Source organism: Netta rufina (assembly GCF_964035555.1).
Source record: "Netta rufina genome assembly, chromosome: 4".
NCBI classification, from domain to species: Eukaryota; Metazoa; Chordata; class Aves; order Anseriformes; family Anatidae; genus Netta; species Netta rufina.
In genome coordinates, this window is record NC_140127.1 from 74967332 (window position 1) to 74985693 (window position 18362).

General features: G+C 43.2%; 1 protein-coding gene across 2 annotated transcripts in view; it reads left to right on the forward strand.

Moving 5' to 3' along the window:
• ATRN (attractin) overlaps positions 1-18362 on the forward strand; it is a 146480-nt gene that overhangs the window by 109175 nt on the left and 18943 nt on the right. Inside the window, exons 26-27 of one of the 2 annotated variants that reach the window (XM_084286344.1) lie at positions 6025-6103; positions 7053-8162. In XM_084286344.1, coding sequence (XP_084142470.1) covers positions 6025-6103; positions 7053-7241 — 268 coding nt within the window. In that variant the 3' untranslated portion in view covers positions 7242-8162. Of the gene's footprint in view, positions 1-6024; positions 6104-7052; positions 8163-18362 lie in introns of those variants that run through there. The other variant, XM_084286343.1, reaches the window with a different exon arrangement.

Consider the following 18362-nt stretch of genomic DNA (forward strand, 5'->3'; position numbering starts at 1 on the left):
TAGAACTTAATTTAGGTTTCTGTGTGTTGTGTCCAAGCTCTTATTCTGGTCAACGCAGGTGACAGACACCAAAGACCAGTTCCCAGACATCGGTGTCTACTTCAGAGTGAGGCACGTAGCTCTCAGCAGTCATTCATTTGACCACTTCCCATGAGTTGAGCGAAGAAGAAGACCAGGTCAGTCAAATATAGAACAGGGGAACCGAGACTGGAAGGAGTCTATAGGGCCAATGCCGTGCTTCATCCCTGGTCCCACTTGTAGCTACAACCTGCTTGGACATCCCTGCCTTCAGAGTAGGTTGTTCTCATACCTGAAATTAGTACAAGGAGAAAAACTTCAAAATAAGGGTCAAGAAAACATTATTTTCCACTCCAATTTCATCATGGCCCTCAGGATTTTTGGTGTGTTTACTCAAAACTCCAGCTTTTAGACTTGCACGATGACTTTTTTCCCTTTAATTAAGAGTATGCCCTTAGTGAAAAAAGCATGGAAGGGCTTGCAAATCTGAGCCCTAAAAAGCTCAATTAAAAAAAAATAAATAAAAAAATCAGGAATATATTGATACTTGCTTTCCAAGAAGACCTCAAAACTATAGTTAAACTGATCCCACGACAGTGTTAGCTACCATGGTTTTTATAGGATGTCGGGTTGGTTGTGCTAGAGAGTAAGTAGATTTAAAAAAAAAATAGACATGAAAGAAAAAATATCACCTGCCGCAAATAAATAAGGCGGGCTGTGGCTTGTTAAACCTTGCTGCTGTCTTCAGCAGAAAGATAATGTCATTAGTCCCTAGATCGGGTCTGTTGGTTTGCTGCTGGCTGCAGATAGCTGCTTGGCAGAGGCCGTCGGCGCAAACCCTGTGCGTGCAGTAATAAGAGGCATTCAGCCAGGCTGGTCTTGCCTCGCATCATTATATGGTCAATCCCTTCAGCATTTTGTGTTTGCTCCAATTATTCGGAGCTTTAATGCGTTGAGTAGTCGAAAATGTGTCCTACAACTCTCCAGCACATTAAAAGTTTCTTTTGGATAGCACTTAAATAGCTTCCAATTTATCAAAATAATTTGGGATGCGTTTCTAGTAGTCACTGCAGTGCTTTCTGAAATTATTAAACGACCTATATGTGTTAAAGCATATTAGTATTCGAGCTGCTGTATATTTTGGCATTTAAAACTGCCATTTTTACTAGCAGCTCTGATGTTGATAAACATTGTAGGAGAGTTTAATAATTGGGCCCTAATATGCCAGATGGATTTTCTTCTCTCTTAGTGAGAACGCATCAGAGCATAGTGCTGATGAAGTTTTTCCAGCCCTTAAAAAATACAAGCGTGCTTGTTTGGAGACTTTTACGGGTACCTGGAGTGGAGGGAGTATCCTGTCTGTTATGGAAAGGAGCTTAAGAATGAGGTATAAAAACCAGACAGGGTGGTTAAGTTCACATTTTTGTATCAGGGTGGAAATAACCTGTGGCATAAAGAGTGTGGGAGGCTTATCAGCGAACGGTGAATGCATTTGTTGAGGCCAACTGACGGGAGATTACTTACAACCATCACTCATTTATTATACTTAAGTAATTCTTAATTATTTATTAAATTAATAAGCTATTTATCACATTGAAAATTATCCATAAGATGCTAATGTAATTTCTCCCTAGATTGCAGCATAAATGCTGCGTAAGGGATATTTATAGCTCTGTAGGCCAATGAAAGCTGAATTTGGCTGAATCCAACCCATATGATTTCAAATTTCAGCCCATCTGAGTTTCAAATTGCCCTGGGATGAAAAAAAATAAATATCTCCAAGAGTCTTAGCTGTCTCTAGATGGCTCCTTTTCCTTCCAATCTGGTTTAAGATTGGATTTTTTTGGTGTCATCTCTTTAGGTTGCTGAATATGCTGCTTGGCCTCTTACCTGGTATTTACAGGGGTGCCTACAGACTGCACTGGGATGTAATGAGCCCAAGAACATTTCTGTCCCCTTTACCTTTTTTTTTTCAGAGCCACGGATGAGGAGAAACGATACAAAAGCGTTGTTTGAGATGGGAGGAGATGTAGGGAGAAGACTTGAATGAGCAGTGAATTGCAGGGATGAAGGAGGCTCTTGGTAGGCAGTTATTTTTGGAGAAGAAAGAAACAGAAGAAGGTAAAGCAAGTCCTGCAGCAAGGTTTATTTTAAAGCCATTTTTAAACGGATCTATATTCATAGCTGGTAGAGAGAGCGTTGAGGCTGTCCAAGAGAAAGGAGGGCACAGCACGGCGTTGGGCTGGGACTGCCAACTGTAGGCTTCCACTCCAAATCATTTTCCAACACAGCTCTCGTTCCACCCAGCTGTTTCCGTCCACTCCTTCCATATTTACACAGTTGCCTTCAGAGAGAAGGTCTGGAAAAAAAGCTGGTTTCAAGCTACTGACAAGAGGACGGCTCTTTTTAACTTCTTTCAGGATGGGTTAGGCTGAGAAAAGGCAGCAGATAGATCTTGACTTGCCTCTACCCCTGGGGTCCTTCCAGCAGATGATGTAGTGCAGCGGGGCGAGCAGGGGCTGCGCTTTATTTCTTCCCGAGTGTTGCCAAGGGGAGGTTGTGCAAGGGGGGAAATATATTTCCGTAGTGCTTTTATGGCTTTTGTGGGTATTTGCTGCCTCCTTGTGACAGTACAAAGATGCATGGTGCAGTTCCTCTGAAATACAGGCCGCTGTGGTGAGCATTTTAGGAGGAGTATTTATTGGTCGTTAATTGTTAATTCCTCTCTCTGCTTTCTTCAGAAAGTCTTGGCTGGGATGCCAGAAGCAAGGCAAGTGGCAAACCAGTGAAAGACTCTGGCATGTACAATCGCATGAAATACACATTTCCTAAAGGGAATTGAATATGAGGATAAAGACAATCCTCTTAATTCTCCACTCCCTGGCTTTTTTCTCCAAGGGAATAAATTAATATGGAGAGAGAGGTGTGTTTACAGCTTGTTGAGGTCACATTTCTCCTAAAGAAGAGCCGTCCTCCTAGGAGCTCAGTAGGTTTTGAAGTGTATCTTCAGTTCGGTGTGCCTGTTCCTAGCCTGATAGCTGGAAGGGAATGGAGCCCATACGTCTTGTAACAGCCACCCACGGAACGGTGGAGGTCTCATTCACTGTGCTGCCTGTGCGTGGCACACAACAGCCCGGGTTTATTTGTATGCTCAGCCTCCTGAGTAACTCCTCCTGAGGGTAAGTCTGGCTGAAATGGGTCTTTATAGCACACTGGCAAAGCATCTGGCTCTGTCCCTCTGCCCTTTGGACTTCCATCTCATTTCCTCGAGTAAAGAGGTAGCAAGGAGGTAAAACGGGATACGCCGTGGCAGTAGCTGTTGTCTGTAAGCTGCATCTAAAACATTTTATCCTGAGATGAAATCGTTGCTCGAGTCACGATGCGTTGCCCTTCGGTGTGGTGTTGGCAGTCTGTCGTGGGGCTCCTGCAGGTGCTTGAATATTGACGTTTTTGTGGTCAGATTAAACATGCAGCCAGGACACTTCTCCCTCCTGCCTTGAAGATTTTGTTTTATCTCCCCCCTTCCCTTGCACGCCGATGCTGAATTTTTTTCTGCAAACAAAACAGACAAAAGACGAAAGGTTTAGCTTGTGGTCCTAGCTGTGCTAGCTTGGCTTGGATGCAGTTGGGATTTTCGTTCTGCGGGGAGCACTGGCTTTGGGCCTCAGAGATAAAGCAAACATTTCACCTTAGAAGGAGTTAGTCCCTCTGTGGAAAAGGGAGTTTATAAGAAGAGAAAAGCTTACGGAAGCCATTGAGTCAGTGCCGTGGCGTTCATGCTGCGGGGAGCTAACGGGAGTCCCAAGACAAATGTGGGTACTCAAAAATTTTGTTAGTCCATCATTCACTTCTGCCTGTTGAAGTGTGGTATGAGTGGAAATCCATCTCATCTAAGTGTGACCTTGTCCAGGAGAGAAATACTATTTCCTGGTGGCTCAGACAGTCTGCTCTTGCATTTAATGCAGCAGTAGGGAGCTTGAGGAAAGAAAAGGAAAGCTGAAGGTATGACATCCTTAATCATCAGTAATGCATGTTTGCTTCCTTACCGAAATAGCAATTAAAGATTTAATGTGTGTGCTTTAGTGGATGGCACATTGTTCTTTACTACAAAGCTCGACAGTAATCCAGTGCCTCTCAAAAGGGAAAATAAAATAATCATTGAAAGTGCTTGTCTAAACTGTTTGTATTTGCAGAAAAATGACCATGCTTTTACAGTGAACAAATGTCAGATTTTAATATTTAGATAAAGTGTGAGGGAAGTGATTTGGAATATGCGTCTCGAAATGAAAAAGGCCAAACTAATCTCTCCGTGATCCTGCTTAAATTTATGAAGAAATAGGCACCGCAGGAGTCTTTAAAAGCTGTGCAGACATTTTAATGCTGAAAGTCGCACGAGTGCCAATTTTTTAATTTCACATAGTATATGATAGGAAGACGTACCTCTGTATATATCCAAGCCTGAAAAATAAAATCACAGTGCCTAAAATCACAGTGCCCCGTGAGCGCTCGGTGCCTGATCACACGCAGTTTTCATAATATATAGGCTATGGATAATGATATGTAATCAGGAACGGGCCCTCCTTTCTCATCTCAGGGAACAGCTCTTGCTGTCTGTCCTTTTTTAGTGATTAATAACTCTGCCAAGCCTCTGCACTGCTCTCTGCTAAAGAATTGGCCGTCGGAGAGGGGGACTCCTGGTTGCGCGAAGGATGAGGCGCGTGGTCCCTTGTAGCTCATCTAAGGCAAACACTTAGGAAAAGAAGGGGTGAAAATGGAAATGGAGGGATGAAATACCATCAGTTGTCATCGGTTGTGGTCTTTCAATCAAGGGCACATCCAGAGGAGGGCACTGGGGTTGCAGTACATGGGTAAGGGGGAGCACGCTGGAAGCCGCGGTGTCGTTCGGAAATAGGAGGCTTGGGGATCTGCGAACAGGATGGATGCTTGGAGGCAGAGCTTTGTTTTTTGTTGAAGGCAGGGAGCATTGAGTGGTCTTTTGGCTGTAGCAGACATTCTTCTGTGTCTGTGGTCTCCACTGGGAGCCCCAGAATGATGAGAGCTGAACCTCTCCGAGACACACGGTGGTTCCTGGTCATCCCCCTTCAGACACTCAGAGCACTGCAGCTGGCATAAATGGTGCACTTGGGGAAATAAATCATCTGTTCTGGTTAATCTTCCTATAAGCACACTCTCAAATATACATAAAGAGCATGAGGAAGAGACTTCTGGAGACTTTTTCTCTTCCCCATCAGCAGGGTACTTGAGAAGAGAGGCTTTTTGCTGGGGTACAGTCATACAAAAGGATAAATTTTAATCTAAGCCTGTGTGCCTTGAAGTTGCTTGTTAAGTATGCAGTCCGATAAGATCATAATTGTCAATAGTAGGTTTTTATTATTATGATAACTGCTTTTTGTTAAATCTGCTTTTTTGCATTTTCCCTAGAAGTTGATAAACCTATTCATCCTTTTGTTCCTCTTTAGATTTAAGCAAAGCAATATAGATTTGGGGAAATCAAGAAATGCCTATAGTTCTGCAAGAGCCAGTTAAAAAGAATCCAACTACTATACACCTTATCTTATTTTTGCAATTTTGAAATGGAAAAAAAAAATCAATTTTCTCTGCCTCTTTCAAGGCTTTTCTTTTGTTGGGTTATCCTCTCGCTTTAAATATTGCCAAAGATAGTAAATACTGGCTCTTCCAAAACGATTAAATCTTCCTGCCTTGCTGTTCCGATTCCCTAGTGAGAATTGGTGGATGTCGTATAAGGAGGTCAAATAGGTAACTTTGGATCAATGTTTCTCTAAAAATAGATGTACATCGTTCCTCACCAGGTGTCATGAGCACTGAACTGTGCAAAGCATTTTGCACTGCTGTATTATCTTTCATCAAAGTACCTCTAAGTATTATGTGAACTTCTAGTCTAGTTTTTTGATTTGCTAGTTTTGCAGCTGCCGTTATGTTATGAACAAGGACAATAAGATATTTATTTTCTTCTCTCCTTTACAGTTGCTTCCTGTCTTTGCTCCTGGTGGCAGCTGTGGTTTGGAAGATTAAACAAAGTTGCTGGGCATCACGAAGAAGAGAGGTTAAAATGACAAATTTGAATGCTATCTCTTAAATGGCTTTTTTATAGTTCTCTTGTATTTTTTCGTATATGCATAGTATTAACCTTCAGTTAAGGATAAGCTCCACTAATCTGTAAATGCTTCTGTTTAGGCATTGATAATAGTGTACTTTCTATTACAGTTTCAGTGACAAATGATTCTATTTCCTGAATGTGCAATTTCTGTGAAGCACAAAAAATAGGGGTGAATACCCTCTGTTCCCAGAACTCAGGTTCTAGACAGTATAAATACAAAACCATGGCAAATTAGGAGACTCTTTATTTAGATCTGTTTTCAAAAAAGAAATATCTGTTGCAGTGCTAACCGTATTAGTTCATGCATTCTTCTTTTCACCTAGCTGTGGACCAGCTTCCTAACTTTCTTGTGTTTGCAGCATATACAAAATTAATGTTATAACCCCCCCAGTATTGTTCTTCCTTGATTGTGGCTGGTGCATTTGGTGATTTTTTTTTCACCACCATTTCTCCTTCTCAGCCGTCATTGCACATCACACCCTGAGCACTCAGGGTGATCAAGATACGACAGCCAACAAGTTGTGGCTCAGTAATGTAAAGAATGTGTCCTTCTTTCTCATTTTTTAATCACAAATTCAGAAATGAATAGTAGAGCGAGCCGCGTTTGTAGAGAAGCAAGCCCTGTGTGCTGCAAGGCAGATGACCGTAGCACATTCCCGGGGTTTTCACGCTGTGCCAGGCACTAAAACCATGTAAGGCAGAGCCCTGTATCATGTGCAAATAAAGCCAAGGTTAGGCTGGGCTGAGCGTGGCTGGGATTATTTTTAGCTTTGCCTTGTGCTGTTTTCTTGTATGCAAAATAAGAGCAGCTAGACTTTATTCAAGTGAGTCCATGTGCGATTTCCAAATGTGATTTTCTGTACCTTATCACCTAAGATGAGTTATCTTTCCCTAGGGGAGAAACACAACATATCCCAAAATCCAAATGGAAGAAGTGAAATCTTCCCATTCCCATAACTCTTCCTCCCAGTCGGTCTGCTGGGATGAAGCTCATGGCAGCTGCAAGCACCCATCTGCGCAACTCTTTTATTCAAGGGCATCTGATTCGTACGTAGTAGTTGATCAAGAAGATTCAGAGGATTAATTTCTACAGAAATGAAGTCCTGTGCAAGTGCCCGTTTCTTGCATATCTTCAAGAATCTGTATCTGGTTGTACTTCCAGTGCAACAGTGGGAATAGCATAAAATAACTCAATCTGGGGTTCTGATTTCTTGTAAGAAAGCAGGATGACGGCTGATATCTCTTCTCCTCTTCTTGCTCTTTCTGCTTCAGATAATTTTGCTCTTACTAGTGAACTAAACTGCATAATCTAACCAGTGTTTTCAAACAGATAACCCTTCATCTTGGAAATCATCTAAGTCTTCGAGGCTTTTTGTGTTCTCTGTAGACAGATAAATTTTGACCACCATGCCTATTATTTTCTTTCTCACTCTTGGCAAGAAAGTAAGATGGAGTCAGCGTAATGTTTCCTGCTGGCTCCTGAGGTTAAATGTTATCAAGGAATGCATGAGAAAAATAGATGGAGAAATAAATACTGTGCTTTTGAGCTCGGTTAAGATATTTTTAGCAGTGGCCTAAATGAAAAATTTCTCTATAAATTACATGTACTTCAAGTCTGATACATCTTTGAAGAAAAAAACCTGAAGTGCTAGCAGGGTACTGGCATGTTCTAGTTTATTTAAACTCGGTTTACATGTGTTTACATTTGAGAGGCAGCTCATCAGTACGTTCTTTTCCTGGCAGATTCCTGTCTGGCACCACTGTCCGTCTTGCTCCTTCTTTACATCCAATCAATCTTATCTTGCAGTTCATAGGTCTCCCTTACTGCGTTCCTCTGTTGTTGGAAGTAGTTGTAAACTTGGGGAAACTCTTTTAAATTTTTACCATGTCGTCGATTAAAGAAAATAATAAAGACTGCCTCCAGAAATGAAAGTCTGCTCAAAAGATCTTTGACTTTTTGGTAGTATCTAAGATGATTTTATGTCTCACAGTGTTCTTTTCACACAGACTCTCAGTAAATCCCATCAAGACTCCCTTTAAACACCAGTAGTTAAAATAACAATTAACAGCAGTTAGCTACACTGCAAGTTTTAAGCGTACACAAGTTTGCCACTCTGTTTAAGGATGGTCTTGAAGCACGTGATTTTTAGGTTTGCCATTTCTCCTTCATTTGGAAGCTCCTGCTTTCCTTGTTCTCTTTACCCTGACAAGAGCCTTGGGTTACAGAGTTTGCAGACTGGCTTGGGGAAAACAAATTTTCATACAATCATTGGATTGGGTTGGAAGGGACCTTAAAGACCATCCAGTTCCAACACCCTGCCATGGGCAGGGACCGCTGCCCCCAGCCCCATCCAGCCTGGCCTCGGGCACTGCCAGGGATGTTGCAGCCACAACTCCTTGGGGCAGGGCCTCACCGCCCTCATAGCAAAGAATTTCTTCCTAATGTCTAACCTAAATCTGAGCTTTTTAAATTTAAAATCATCCCCCCTTGTCCTATCACTCTCTGCCTGTGTAAAAAGTTGCTCTTCATCTTTTTTATAAGCCCCTGGAAGTACTGAAAGTGCCACATCCACCCATCTCTTGATCGACCGGGCACTCCACCACTTCCCTGGGCAGCCCCTTTCAGTGCTCGATCACCCTCCCCGTGAAGAAATTCCTCGTAATGTCCCATTTAAACCTGCCCTGGTGCAACTTGAGGGAGTTCCCTTGTGCCCAATTACTTGTCACCTGAGAAAAGAGACCAACACCCTCCTTGCTGCAACCTCCTTCCAGGTTGTTGTAGAGAGTGATGTGATGAGGTCTCTTCTGAATTTTCTCTTCCCCAGACTAAACAGCCCCAATTCTTCCAGCTGAGCCTCATATGTCATGTTTTTAGTCCCTTCACAAGCTTCATTGCTTTTCTCTCCACACATTTGAGCAACTCAACGTTCTTCTTGTATAGCGGGGCCCAAAACTGAACCATAGTACTCGAGGTGTGGTCTCAGGAGTGCCATGTACAAGGGGAGGGGGACAAGCACTAGCCAACTCTCATCCAGCACCCCCAGGTCCTTTTCTCCCAGGTAACTTTCCAGCCACTCTTCCTAACCCTGTGCTGCTGCACGGGGTGGTTAGGACCCAAGCTGAATGTTGTGCACTTGGACTCAGCCCACCTATGAATCCTTTCCAGAACCCTCTGCAGATCCTTCCAACTCTCAAGCAGATCTACGCTCCTGGCCAGCTTCATATCTTCTGAGAACTCGGTAAGGGTGCACTCGGTTCTCTCATCCAGATCATTGATAGAAATGTGAAACAAAACTGTTCCCAAAAAATGAGCCCTGGGAAAAGCTGCTGGTGACCAGCCCCCAGCTGGACTGAACCCCAATTTCTGTGACTCTTTGAGCCTGGCCAGTGCTTCACCCAACAAACAGCACATCTGTCCAAGCCCCATGCAGGACAACACAGTGGGAAACGGCATCAAATGCTTTATTAAAACCCACAAGGACAACATCCTTAGCCTTCCTCTCTTCTATTCAGCTGGTCATCTTGTCATAGAAGGAGATCGGGCTACTCAGGCAGCACCTGCCCTTCATAAATCCGTGCTGGCTGCTTCTGATTGCTCAATTGTTCTGTATGTGCTGCGTGGTGCACTGCAGCCCTGGCAGGAAATAGTTCTCCAATTTTGACTATATTTTTAGAAGTGGTCAAGTTATGTATACCGGTCTCCCATGGCTTGTGCCATAGTAATTTTGTGCGGCTTCTCTAATCTTAACCCTAAAGGAAGTAGAATATAATGAAATCTGAAGGTAATTCCCAACTATCAATCACTTCTGCTTCCAATATAAACATCGCTCATGCCCAACTTCTTATCATAGTGCTGGGTGAAAAGTAGATAACTGAAGCTTAATCCAAGACATATATAGGAAAAAAAAAAAAAAAAGAGTATTTTGAAAGATACAGTGGCCAAAATTAGTCCTGCAGTATTGCTTGGCAAATATGCTGGGAGAAGTCATACAGCTGTCTATGAGGTTAGTGGAACAGGGCAGGGAAAATTTATATCAGCATCATTTGGTTGCAACTACATTTGTGCTATTCCCTCCTGAGAAAGCGATGTGCTACAAATCCAGAATCTGCTACAGGATCTTATGAAATATATAAGATCATCCTTACTTCTTTTTCTTTTTTTTTTTTCTTTCAGCAGCTAATCCTCTTTGACCAGCTGCTTGCACATGTCAGTGCTGATGTTCCTCAACCTCACGGCTAAAAGGTCTTTTGGGTGGGCAAACATAGCGTAGCAAATGCATAGTTCTGGGAAAAATGAGTTTGGAGCACTGAGCAAAAGTTCAGGTCTTGGAGAGTATAAAACCTGACCTGAAGTTAAAATGGGAACAAATTGTGTCTTATCAGGCAGGGAGGAGATGGGATAGTAAATTGTGCTCCAGTGAGCACCAAGTTTAAATATCTTCAGACATCTTAAAGAGGGAGAATGGAAATAAAAAGGCAGATTTTATAGCAGGCTTAGGATGAAGTGAATGACATTAGGAAATAGGGATAGGATACCTTTCTATTTTGTCTCTGGAAAATTATATGTTAAATGTATCAAGGTGTTCACAGAGAATAATGCACAAAGTACAAGTGCAGCATTAGAAATTGAACATGCCCATCTGCTCTCTTGAATTTTCCGCCTATTGTTTCATCTTAGCAGCCAAATCTTATTCTCTTCACCCTCGGGCTGTTTACTGCTCCTCCACTTTGGGCAAGTAATAGCTCCTGTTAACATTTCCAGCGAAAGGAGCGTGGAGAGCAACTTGGCCAACCCAGCACAGCTGTCTGTGTGAGGGTCAGCTCTGCAGTTCTCCACGTCCCCCTGGGATGTGGTGGGAGCATCAACACCAAGCACACACAGAGACAACTAAATTTAGCTGCCTAGAGCTCAATTCCATCTTTAACGTACATAAAATACTCTACATTTTGCCTCCTTTCTTGCCAGGACTATCCAGGGCTGAATGTTTTTATTCTGTGTGCACTACCCGACTTATTCAGGATGGGTTTGTATATTGATTTACTGCAGGGATTATCCTTTTTCCTGACCTCATTCCTGAAACTTTTTGCACCCCAAGTGTCTTCAAAATGTAGCAGTGCTTCTGTTTTCACTAGCATCCTCTGCTGTAACATCTGTGAACACTGAATGCCATTTAGGCAGACTGATTTCTGTATGCGTTTTCACAGCTAAGACTTTCCAGAGGATGTGCGCTGTGTGTTATTTATTGTCCTGCCTCTGTTGCAGTCTGCTTCCAGCTCTCATCTGTTAGCATTTCATTCATCTCGTGTCTTGTCTTGTAGAGTGTGATTTAGGGTATCCTTTGTCAAAGAAAAGGATTCAGGATTGGAATATTTTCAAACTGTAACTGGAAATCAGGATCTTCATCACTGCCTAGACTCCCTGATATCAGCCCCGTGCTGGAACATAAAAAGGTCAGGCTATAAATATGCCTGCGTTGGGCAGTGGGCCATCACAGGCACTTTGTAGGGCATGTGAGAAACAAAATGTGCTGGCGATGAACTTTGCTGCTGTGTTCATCGAGCTCCCGGCAGCCGTTTGACTTGTGGACCGTCTTGTTCGATAGCACCGACAGTGCTGCTCAGTGTCTGTCAGCTCGGAATAACGCATGAACTCGGCGGTGGGGGCTGTAGATGAAACACAGATTGGAGGAGTGAGGAATCACGACAAGCAGATAACTTCTGCGGAGGTCTAGATTGTGTGGTCAGCACGCTCGGATGTCTTATTACGGCGTCAAATGGAAACTCTGTGTGCAATATCTCTTTTTCAACAGTTGCAGGAGATTTGCTTCCCAGATTATCAGTATCCTGGAAAATAGGCTGAAATGGTGGTGGCGGTGGTGATTTAACAGCTGCGTGTAAATTCCCAGTTCCTGCATTTATAAGTAAAGTAATAAACTAAGAGCATACTGTTATTTTCTGGAGCTGGTTGTTAGTGTAGCGTGTCCACTCTGGTTTCAGCGATAGCCTGGGTGTTGCAGATGGTTTGGAAAAACACTGCAAGATTCATTTGTTATCTGAAAGATAAGTGAGAGACTAAAGTGTCAGAAATTACTCATTCTGTCCAAGGGAAAACATATTGAGATTTGATGATGCGAGTGTCTGTGAAAAAGAATCATGGAAGAATCACAACGGGACGAGGCTCTACTAAAATATCAGCCGAAGGCACAACGCACAGTTTCTGCAACTGGGGCTCAAAAAGTTGAAAGCTGCTTTGTTTTTCTGCTGGTTTTAGTGGCAAGAGTAGCAACGCCAGCCGTTTGTTTTGTCTGAAATCAGACTATGAGTGCTGTTGGAAGGAGCTTTTCTGGGTCAATCCAAATGATGCGGTTGTGGAAACCACGTGGTGACATTCGGCGGCTCGTGCTACCCAGGAGGTCAGATGAAATAATCGTAGCTCTTTCCGCTACCCCCGAATTTAAAATCTATGAATGGGGACCAACTCGTGGAGCCTGTAGGCTTTTTCCAAAATACTGAGTGCTCTCTGCAGCGATCTGCATGTCTTTGGCCGCCGACTGAAGGAAATTACAGCAGAGAGAAGAGATGCCCTGAAGAGGAAAACCAGCCCTAAATATTAATGTGGACAAGAGATTCCGGCTTAGGGGGAATTTGATGGTCTGGTTTTGTTTAAACGTGCTGTTGTCACTTCTGTGCCTGAGCCTTGTGTCTGGCTGAACTTGCAGATGGCCAATTCTGGATGGATTTGTAGCTTTAATTTGTCTGCATTAGATGCCACCGTGTCACGGTGACAAGCACCCAGCCCAACACTTCTCACGTAGGCTTCTTAGGTGTTGCTGCTAGAGAATTAAAAAAGAAGCTGGAGTTGTTTTTCGCATGCCCTAAAAAGAGCTGGTGGACAGGATTTGGGATGGTGGTGTGATAGCCTAGCTTCCGGAGGGCTCAGCATCATTAAAAAACAAACAAACAAAAAAAAAACACAAAACAATTGTATGTATATCGAAGCTGTTGTCATTTCAGACTCCGAGGTCTGTCTCTGATGATAGGAATCAGTGCTACAGGTATCTAATTTAGCGATTTGGGAAACTCGGGGAGAGAAGCAGTGTCGTGTAATTATGCTGGAAGAGCTCTAGTCAATCAAAGGTGTGCTCTGCTATTGTGTAATTATCTGGTGTTGGTGTATATCCCAGTCTGCACGGACTACGTGCTTTTGGTCTTTTCAGAAGAAATGATATCTTATTCTTATTAAAGGTCAGCTTTTCTGTGCCCTCCTACTGGGCATGATTATGATAAATAACTTACTTATCTTAATCAGCCCTGGATTAAATATGTTCTGTTATTTCAGCATGAGGCAACTTCCCAGCAGCTTTGCTTTCTGGTTTGTTAGAGTTTTGAAGTGTGGAAATGCCTGTTGAGAAGCATTTGAACATTAATTCTCTCCTCCTCTCTCTTTCAACATAGCCTGCAAAGTCAGTTACAAAACTAATTAGCTAACATTAATATGTGCACTGCTCTAGGGGCTTAAAAACTTAATTTTCAGTGATGATGGAAGTGTCAAAGAAAATTGTTTGTTTGTTGACTTACATGGTAGTTAATGTAATTGTAGCTAAATGCTGTAAATCACTTACTTTTGAAACAATGTAGTCCTCTTCGCAGAATATTTATTTCTTACATCTTTTGTGGCTTTCCTGATGCCCCTTTTTATTTTGTAGGTAGCTCCAGTGATTTCTCCCCTTTCCCCCAAGGTTACCAAGGAACTGTAACATAAAGCAAAGGTTCCCACGACGGGATGCACACAAAATAATGTATTTTAAATAAGCATTACCTCAAAATAATGCATGAGCACAAGTTGGTACCAACTGCATAGAAGTGCAGCTCTGTCCTGCTGCTGTTGCCACCAGGATTGGCACCTTCTCCACAGGCCCTTGGGAACCCCAGGAGGGGGAGATCCCCTTCGAATACGGGCTGTAGGAACCCACGAGCTGTAATTTTGGGAGATGTCATTACAGGAGAGCTCTGGGACAGATTCTCAAGACAAGGTTTTCTAGGTTAGTCATGCAGCAGTGTCTGCAAATAGATAGTTAATTTGGGACAAATGGGACAAGCCACTTTCTGAATTCAAATGAAGCCCCAGTTCCTGCATGTTTTGGATGTCTGTAAGCACAAATGCCTGTCTGCCAGTCCAGCCAGTCTGCCCAGTATGCTTTGGAAGGAAGGGAGCACAGTCTGTCCTCTGACCTCAACAGAATCACCACGACTTGGGTTGGTGAGTTACCAGGTTAGGGTTAATAAGCCTCGCTGGGAGAAATTTGTTACCCTTTGCTTACGTATCCTCAGCGTACGCAGCGAGACCTCTTGGTGTTTGATTAGATTGCGTTGTGCACGTGGTGCAGAGCCTTGGAGGGAACGGGTAAGGGGACTGACTCAATCGAGTACCTTTGCAGAACTGATGCATTTTAAAAGATTGATTGGGAAGGAGGAGACAGCCTTGGTCTGCTTCTGTCACCCTCTCTTTAGCTGTGATCAGGAGGGGATGACCAGGGCTGCTAAATCCATGTTGGAGAATGGCACCTTCAGCACCCTGCATGGCAGAGCTGCACTTCTCAGCATGACACAGGAAAATCCCAAATGCTTTTTTTTCTGCCCCAATTACCCTTTTTCTTCTAAACGTCTTAAACAACAAGAGTATGAATCAGTTTCTTTCCTTATCTTCTTCATCTGTTTCCTCTCTCCATGATGCTGGAGCTGTTACTTTCTTAAGACTTACTGCTGGTTGTGAGGTCTCTGGGTTTCAGCCCACTGGACCATTTTATCTCTGTGATACAGATAGGATAACAGCTCAAAACACACCACGTATTTCAGGGTGCCCTGGCTTTTGAAACTTCAAAAGGATGTGGACAGCCTGGAGGATATGGTTGCTGACTGTGCTCGTTCATAACCAAGTGGAGCTTGATGTTTTCCATGGTGGGACTGAAAATTTTCAGAAATTTCAGAAGTTTCAGAAATACTTGAAGGATTAGATCTACAAATTTTGGGGAAAAGAAAAAAATTATGAAAAAGACTATTTCCTGGATCCCAATTTTAAAGCCACCTCCTTCAACCACAGGCTGGAGTAATGGTGCCAGACGTTCCTGCTGATACCTCTGCAGCATTTTGTCCTGTGTCCTTAATCCGTCCTGTCTGCTGGAAATACTTCGCTTCCTTTCCCATGAGATCCTGCTTGCTTCGCCTTTACTCTCCCTTAAACCAAGAGCTCATCTGTGCCCGTTGTTCTCTTTGCACACCCATGGATTTTTTGTTCTGGAGCTTCCATTTTTTTTCCTTTCTCATCTCGGTTGAAAATTGAGATGAAACTCATGTAAAAACCCACCTTCGTTACAAGTTATAGATGGCTGGTTCGGATAGCTTTTAAAACCCATTCTTTATAAGGAGCAAATAAAATCCAAAACCCGTGCTTCTCTTCTGGAAAACCTGGCATCCTTTCAGCCTGACAATACCGGAACCCGATCCTGAAAGGTACCAGAGCCCTGTGCTCATAAAAGAGGCTCCGCAGGGGGCAGTTGCTGAGATTGATGGTAGCAGGACGGTTATACAGAAACCAGGGACTGCTTTATTACTGTAAATAAAATGTTCAGGCTTTTCCTGTCAGAAAACACAGCACAGGTTATATTAGTCAATTAACCTGGTAACCCGGGTGGCTGTTTTTCTTTTGCATGAGCGGCCGTGCCGCTGCGCAGAGGGAATGGTTTTCCTGCGTCCTCGGGTGCAGTGCTCCCGTCAGTCACCCACTTCGTCGTGGATTAAATCCATGGGTATGAACATAAAGGACTACTGGGATGAAGCTCTACTTTCCATGCAAAAAATCCACGCAGATGAAAGTTGTAGAGGTTCTCATTTGAAGTTCGTGCTTCCTTCAGTATTAAATGTCCGCGGTGTGTTCCCAGACACGCTTTTTAATGTGTTTTTATTATAAGCCTGTCAAACGTTTCGCCGTTAAGATCCTCTTCAGACCAAGGTGATTAAAAATATTCCCAGGTTGTCCTATTAATTGTGTGATCTAGAAACCAACGCTTTGCTGGAAGAGTATTCAGGTTAATTACTCTAAAACTCAGAAAGCAAATCATCAGGAATGGTGGTGCGCCAGGTTAGGGGGTATCTTGACATTACCTGCTGCTGATTTCTAATGACATACTCCACATCTTGACTGGGGAAGTGCCACAATTTCTCCTTTGCAACATAACAACACATTTTAATTAAAATTTTGATACACCAAACAAATATTGAAGGATATATTCGTGCATAGGTTAAACACGCACAGCGTATGCCTTGGGGGAAGGAGTGACATTCTGGTTCCAGAGCAATTATTTCTCAAATTTGTTCTTAATTTTCAGGGAATTGGTTTTGTAACGTGGCTTGTGATGCACAAGAAAACAGTGTTAGGGAAAGGATATTCTCCTGGAGGCTTTTGCTGGTTTGGTGACTGTCTGGACCTTTGGTTTTTACCACGTTTGGCCACCGTTGTGCTGAGCAGCAGCTGGCTTTGGGACAGCCCTGAAACGGATGACTTTCCTTCTCCAGTTCAGCAAATGCAAGCAGGAATATTGCTGTCAGCACTGCTTCTCCCATTGCTCACTCGGAGGCAGCTCAGCTTTCGCAGCCCTGCCCGGGGTTTTATTTCTTGACGCTACTGTCGACTTCAATAGGAGTCATGTTGCCAAATTGCACATTTGCCTTAGTAAACTGAACTTCCTTCAAAAGAGCTAATAGCTTGCAGTTCGTAAGTCTCCTGGACATCTTCATCAGGACAGCTTGTTCTTTGGTTTTATAGCTATTAAACAAAGCGCTTTATGATAGCTGAAGGGGACAATTGCAGGAACAACAACCCAGCAATCTGTTTCACACTTGCTTTAGTCTGCAATCTGCTGGTGTGCTTTAAATATTCGAAAACTCCTCGACTTCTTTTACCCAAGTGTGAGGTCCGCACAAGTTTGCTTGCAAATACTTAGTGCAGCTCCGTTTGTGTGAATTTCTTGTTTTTTGTTTTTTTTTTTCTTTTTGGTTGTGACAGTATCTACAATCTGTTCTGATGGGCTTTGCTTCTCTTGGTCTTCCAGAGACCGGTGTCCTCTTCTGCTGCGTGCAGTGCAGCATCCCTGGGTCACCGGGGGCACAGTGCCTTTGGTGGTGGTTTCTTTAGTGCTATAAATGATCAGTTAGGGCTCGAAGCATCAAATCAGCCAAGCTTAAAGGGGGAATGAGGATGGTGGTAGCATAGAAGGCATTTGGGAGAGCCTCGAACCACCTTACAAATAGAATATAACTAGTGCTGCTGCAGCTCTGTGGTAATGCTAATTGCATAATGCTGCTAACAACAGGTGGGGTTAGGCACTTTGCTGTGCTTAAAGGTGAGACTGCTGGTTTTTACACGCTATGCAAGGTATACATCTCTCCCCTTATTAAAAAGGGGCGCTGAGACACATTACACCCACTGCTTCTGGGAATTAGGGTCATGGCTTCTGCCTCCAGTTACTGGTGGTGTAGCTCGCTGCTGGTGTCAGGGATTAGCAGCAGAAACCAAGCAGGAGTGTGTGTGTCCACAGCTCGGCTCCAGCTGAAATGCTGTTTCTAGTCCTATAGGAAACATTATTTTGCCTTCAAAAAAGGGAGCTGCATCATAGTGCTTAAAACTGCTTAAGAGCACAATAAAAGATGTCTCGTGTCGTCGAGGCTTGCAGGGATTTGCTCAGGAAAACGTTTTCTGTTGGAATAAAACATATTGCAGCAAGGACATATTTGTCATTTGATACGTTTGCTGTGTTTAGAAAGGAAACAAACAGAAATAATTATTCAGTAGCCACCTGACAACATTTTGCCAGTGCTGTTAGGAAAAAAAAAGTCAGATTCTTTCTTACAGGTGTTACAGACTGCTGCTAGTTTAATTTTAAAATGGTTCCCACAAATCTTACAGAGTCCTCCTCTGCCCCGGACAGGTGATGACAAACAGCTAGGGGATCACAGCTTGAAAAGGAATTAGCTGCTTTACGGTAACTTAAGTGGATGGGTTTTCCTTCGCAAGCCAGTCAGGCTAAGATGGTGCTGTACAGCTCTACTTGCAATGACTTGTTAAACTGTAGTAACGTGAATATTTACAATTACCTGTACCCTTCATGCTGTTAAAACACCAGGAGGTTATTTTCCCGTGTTCACTGAT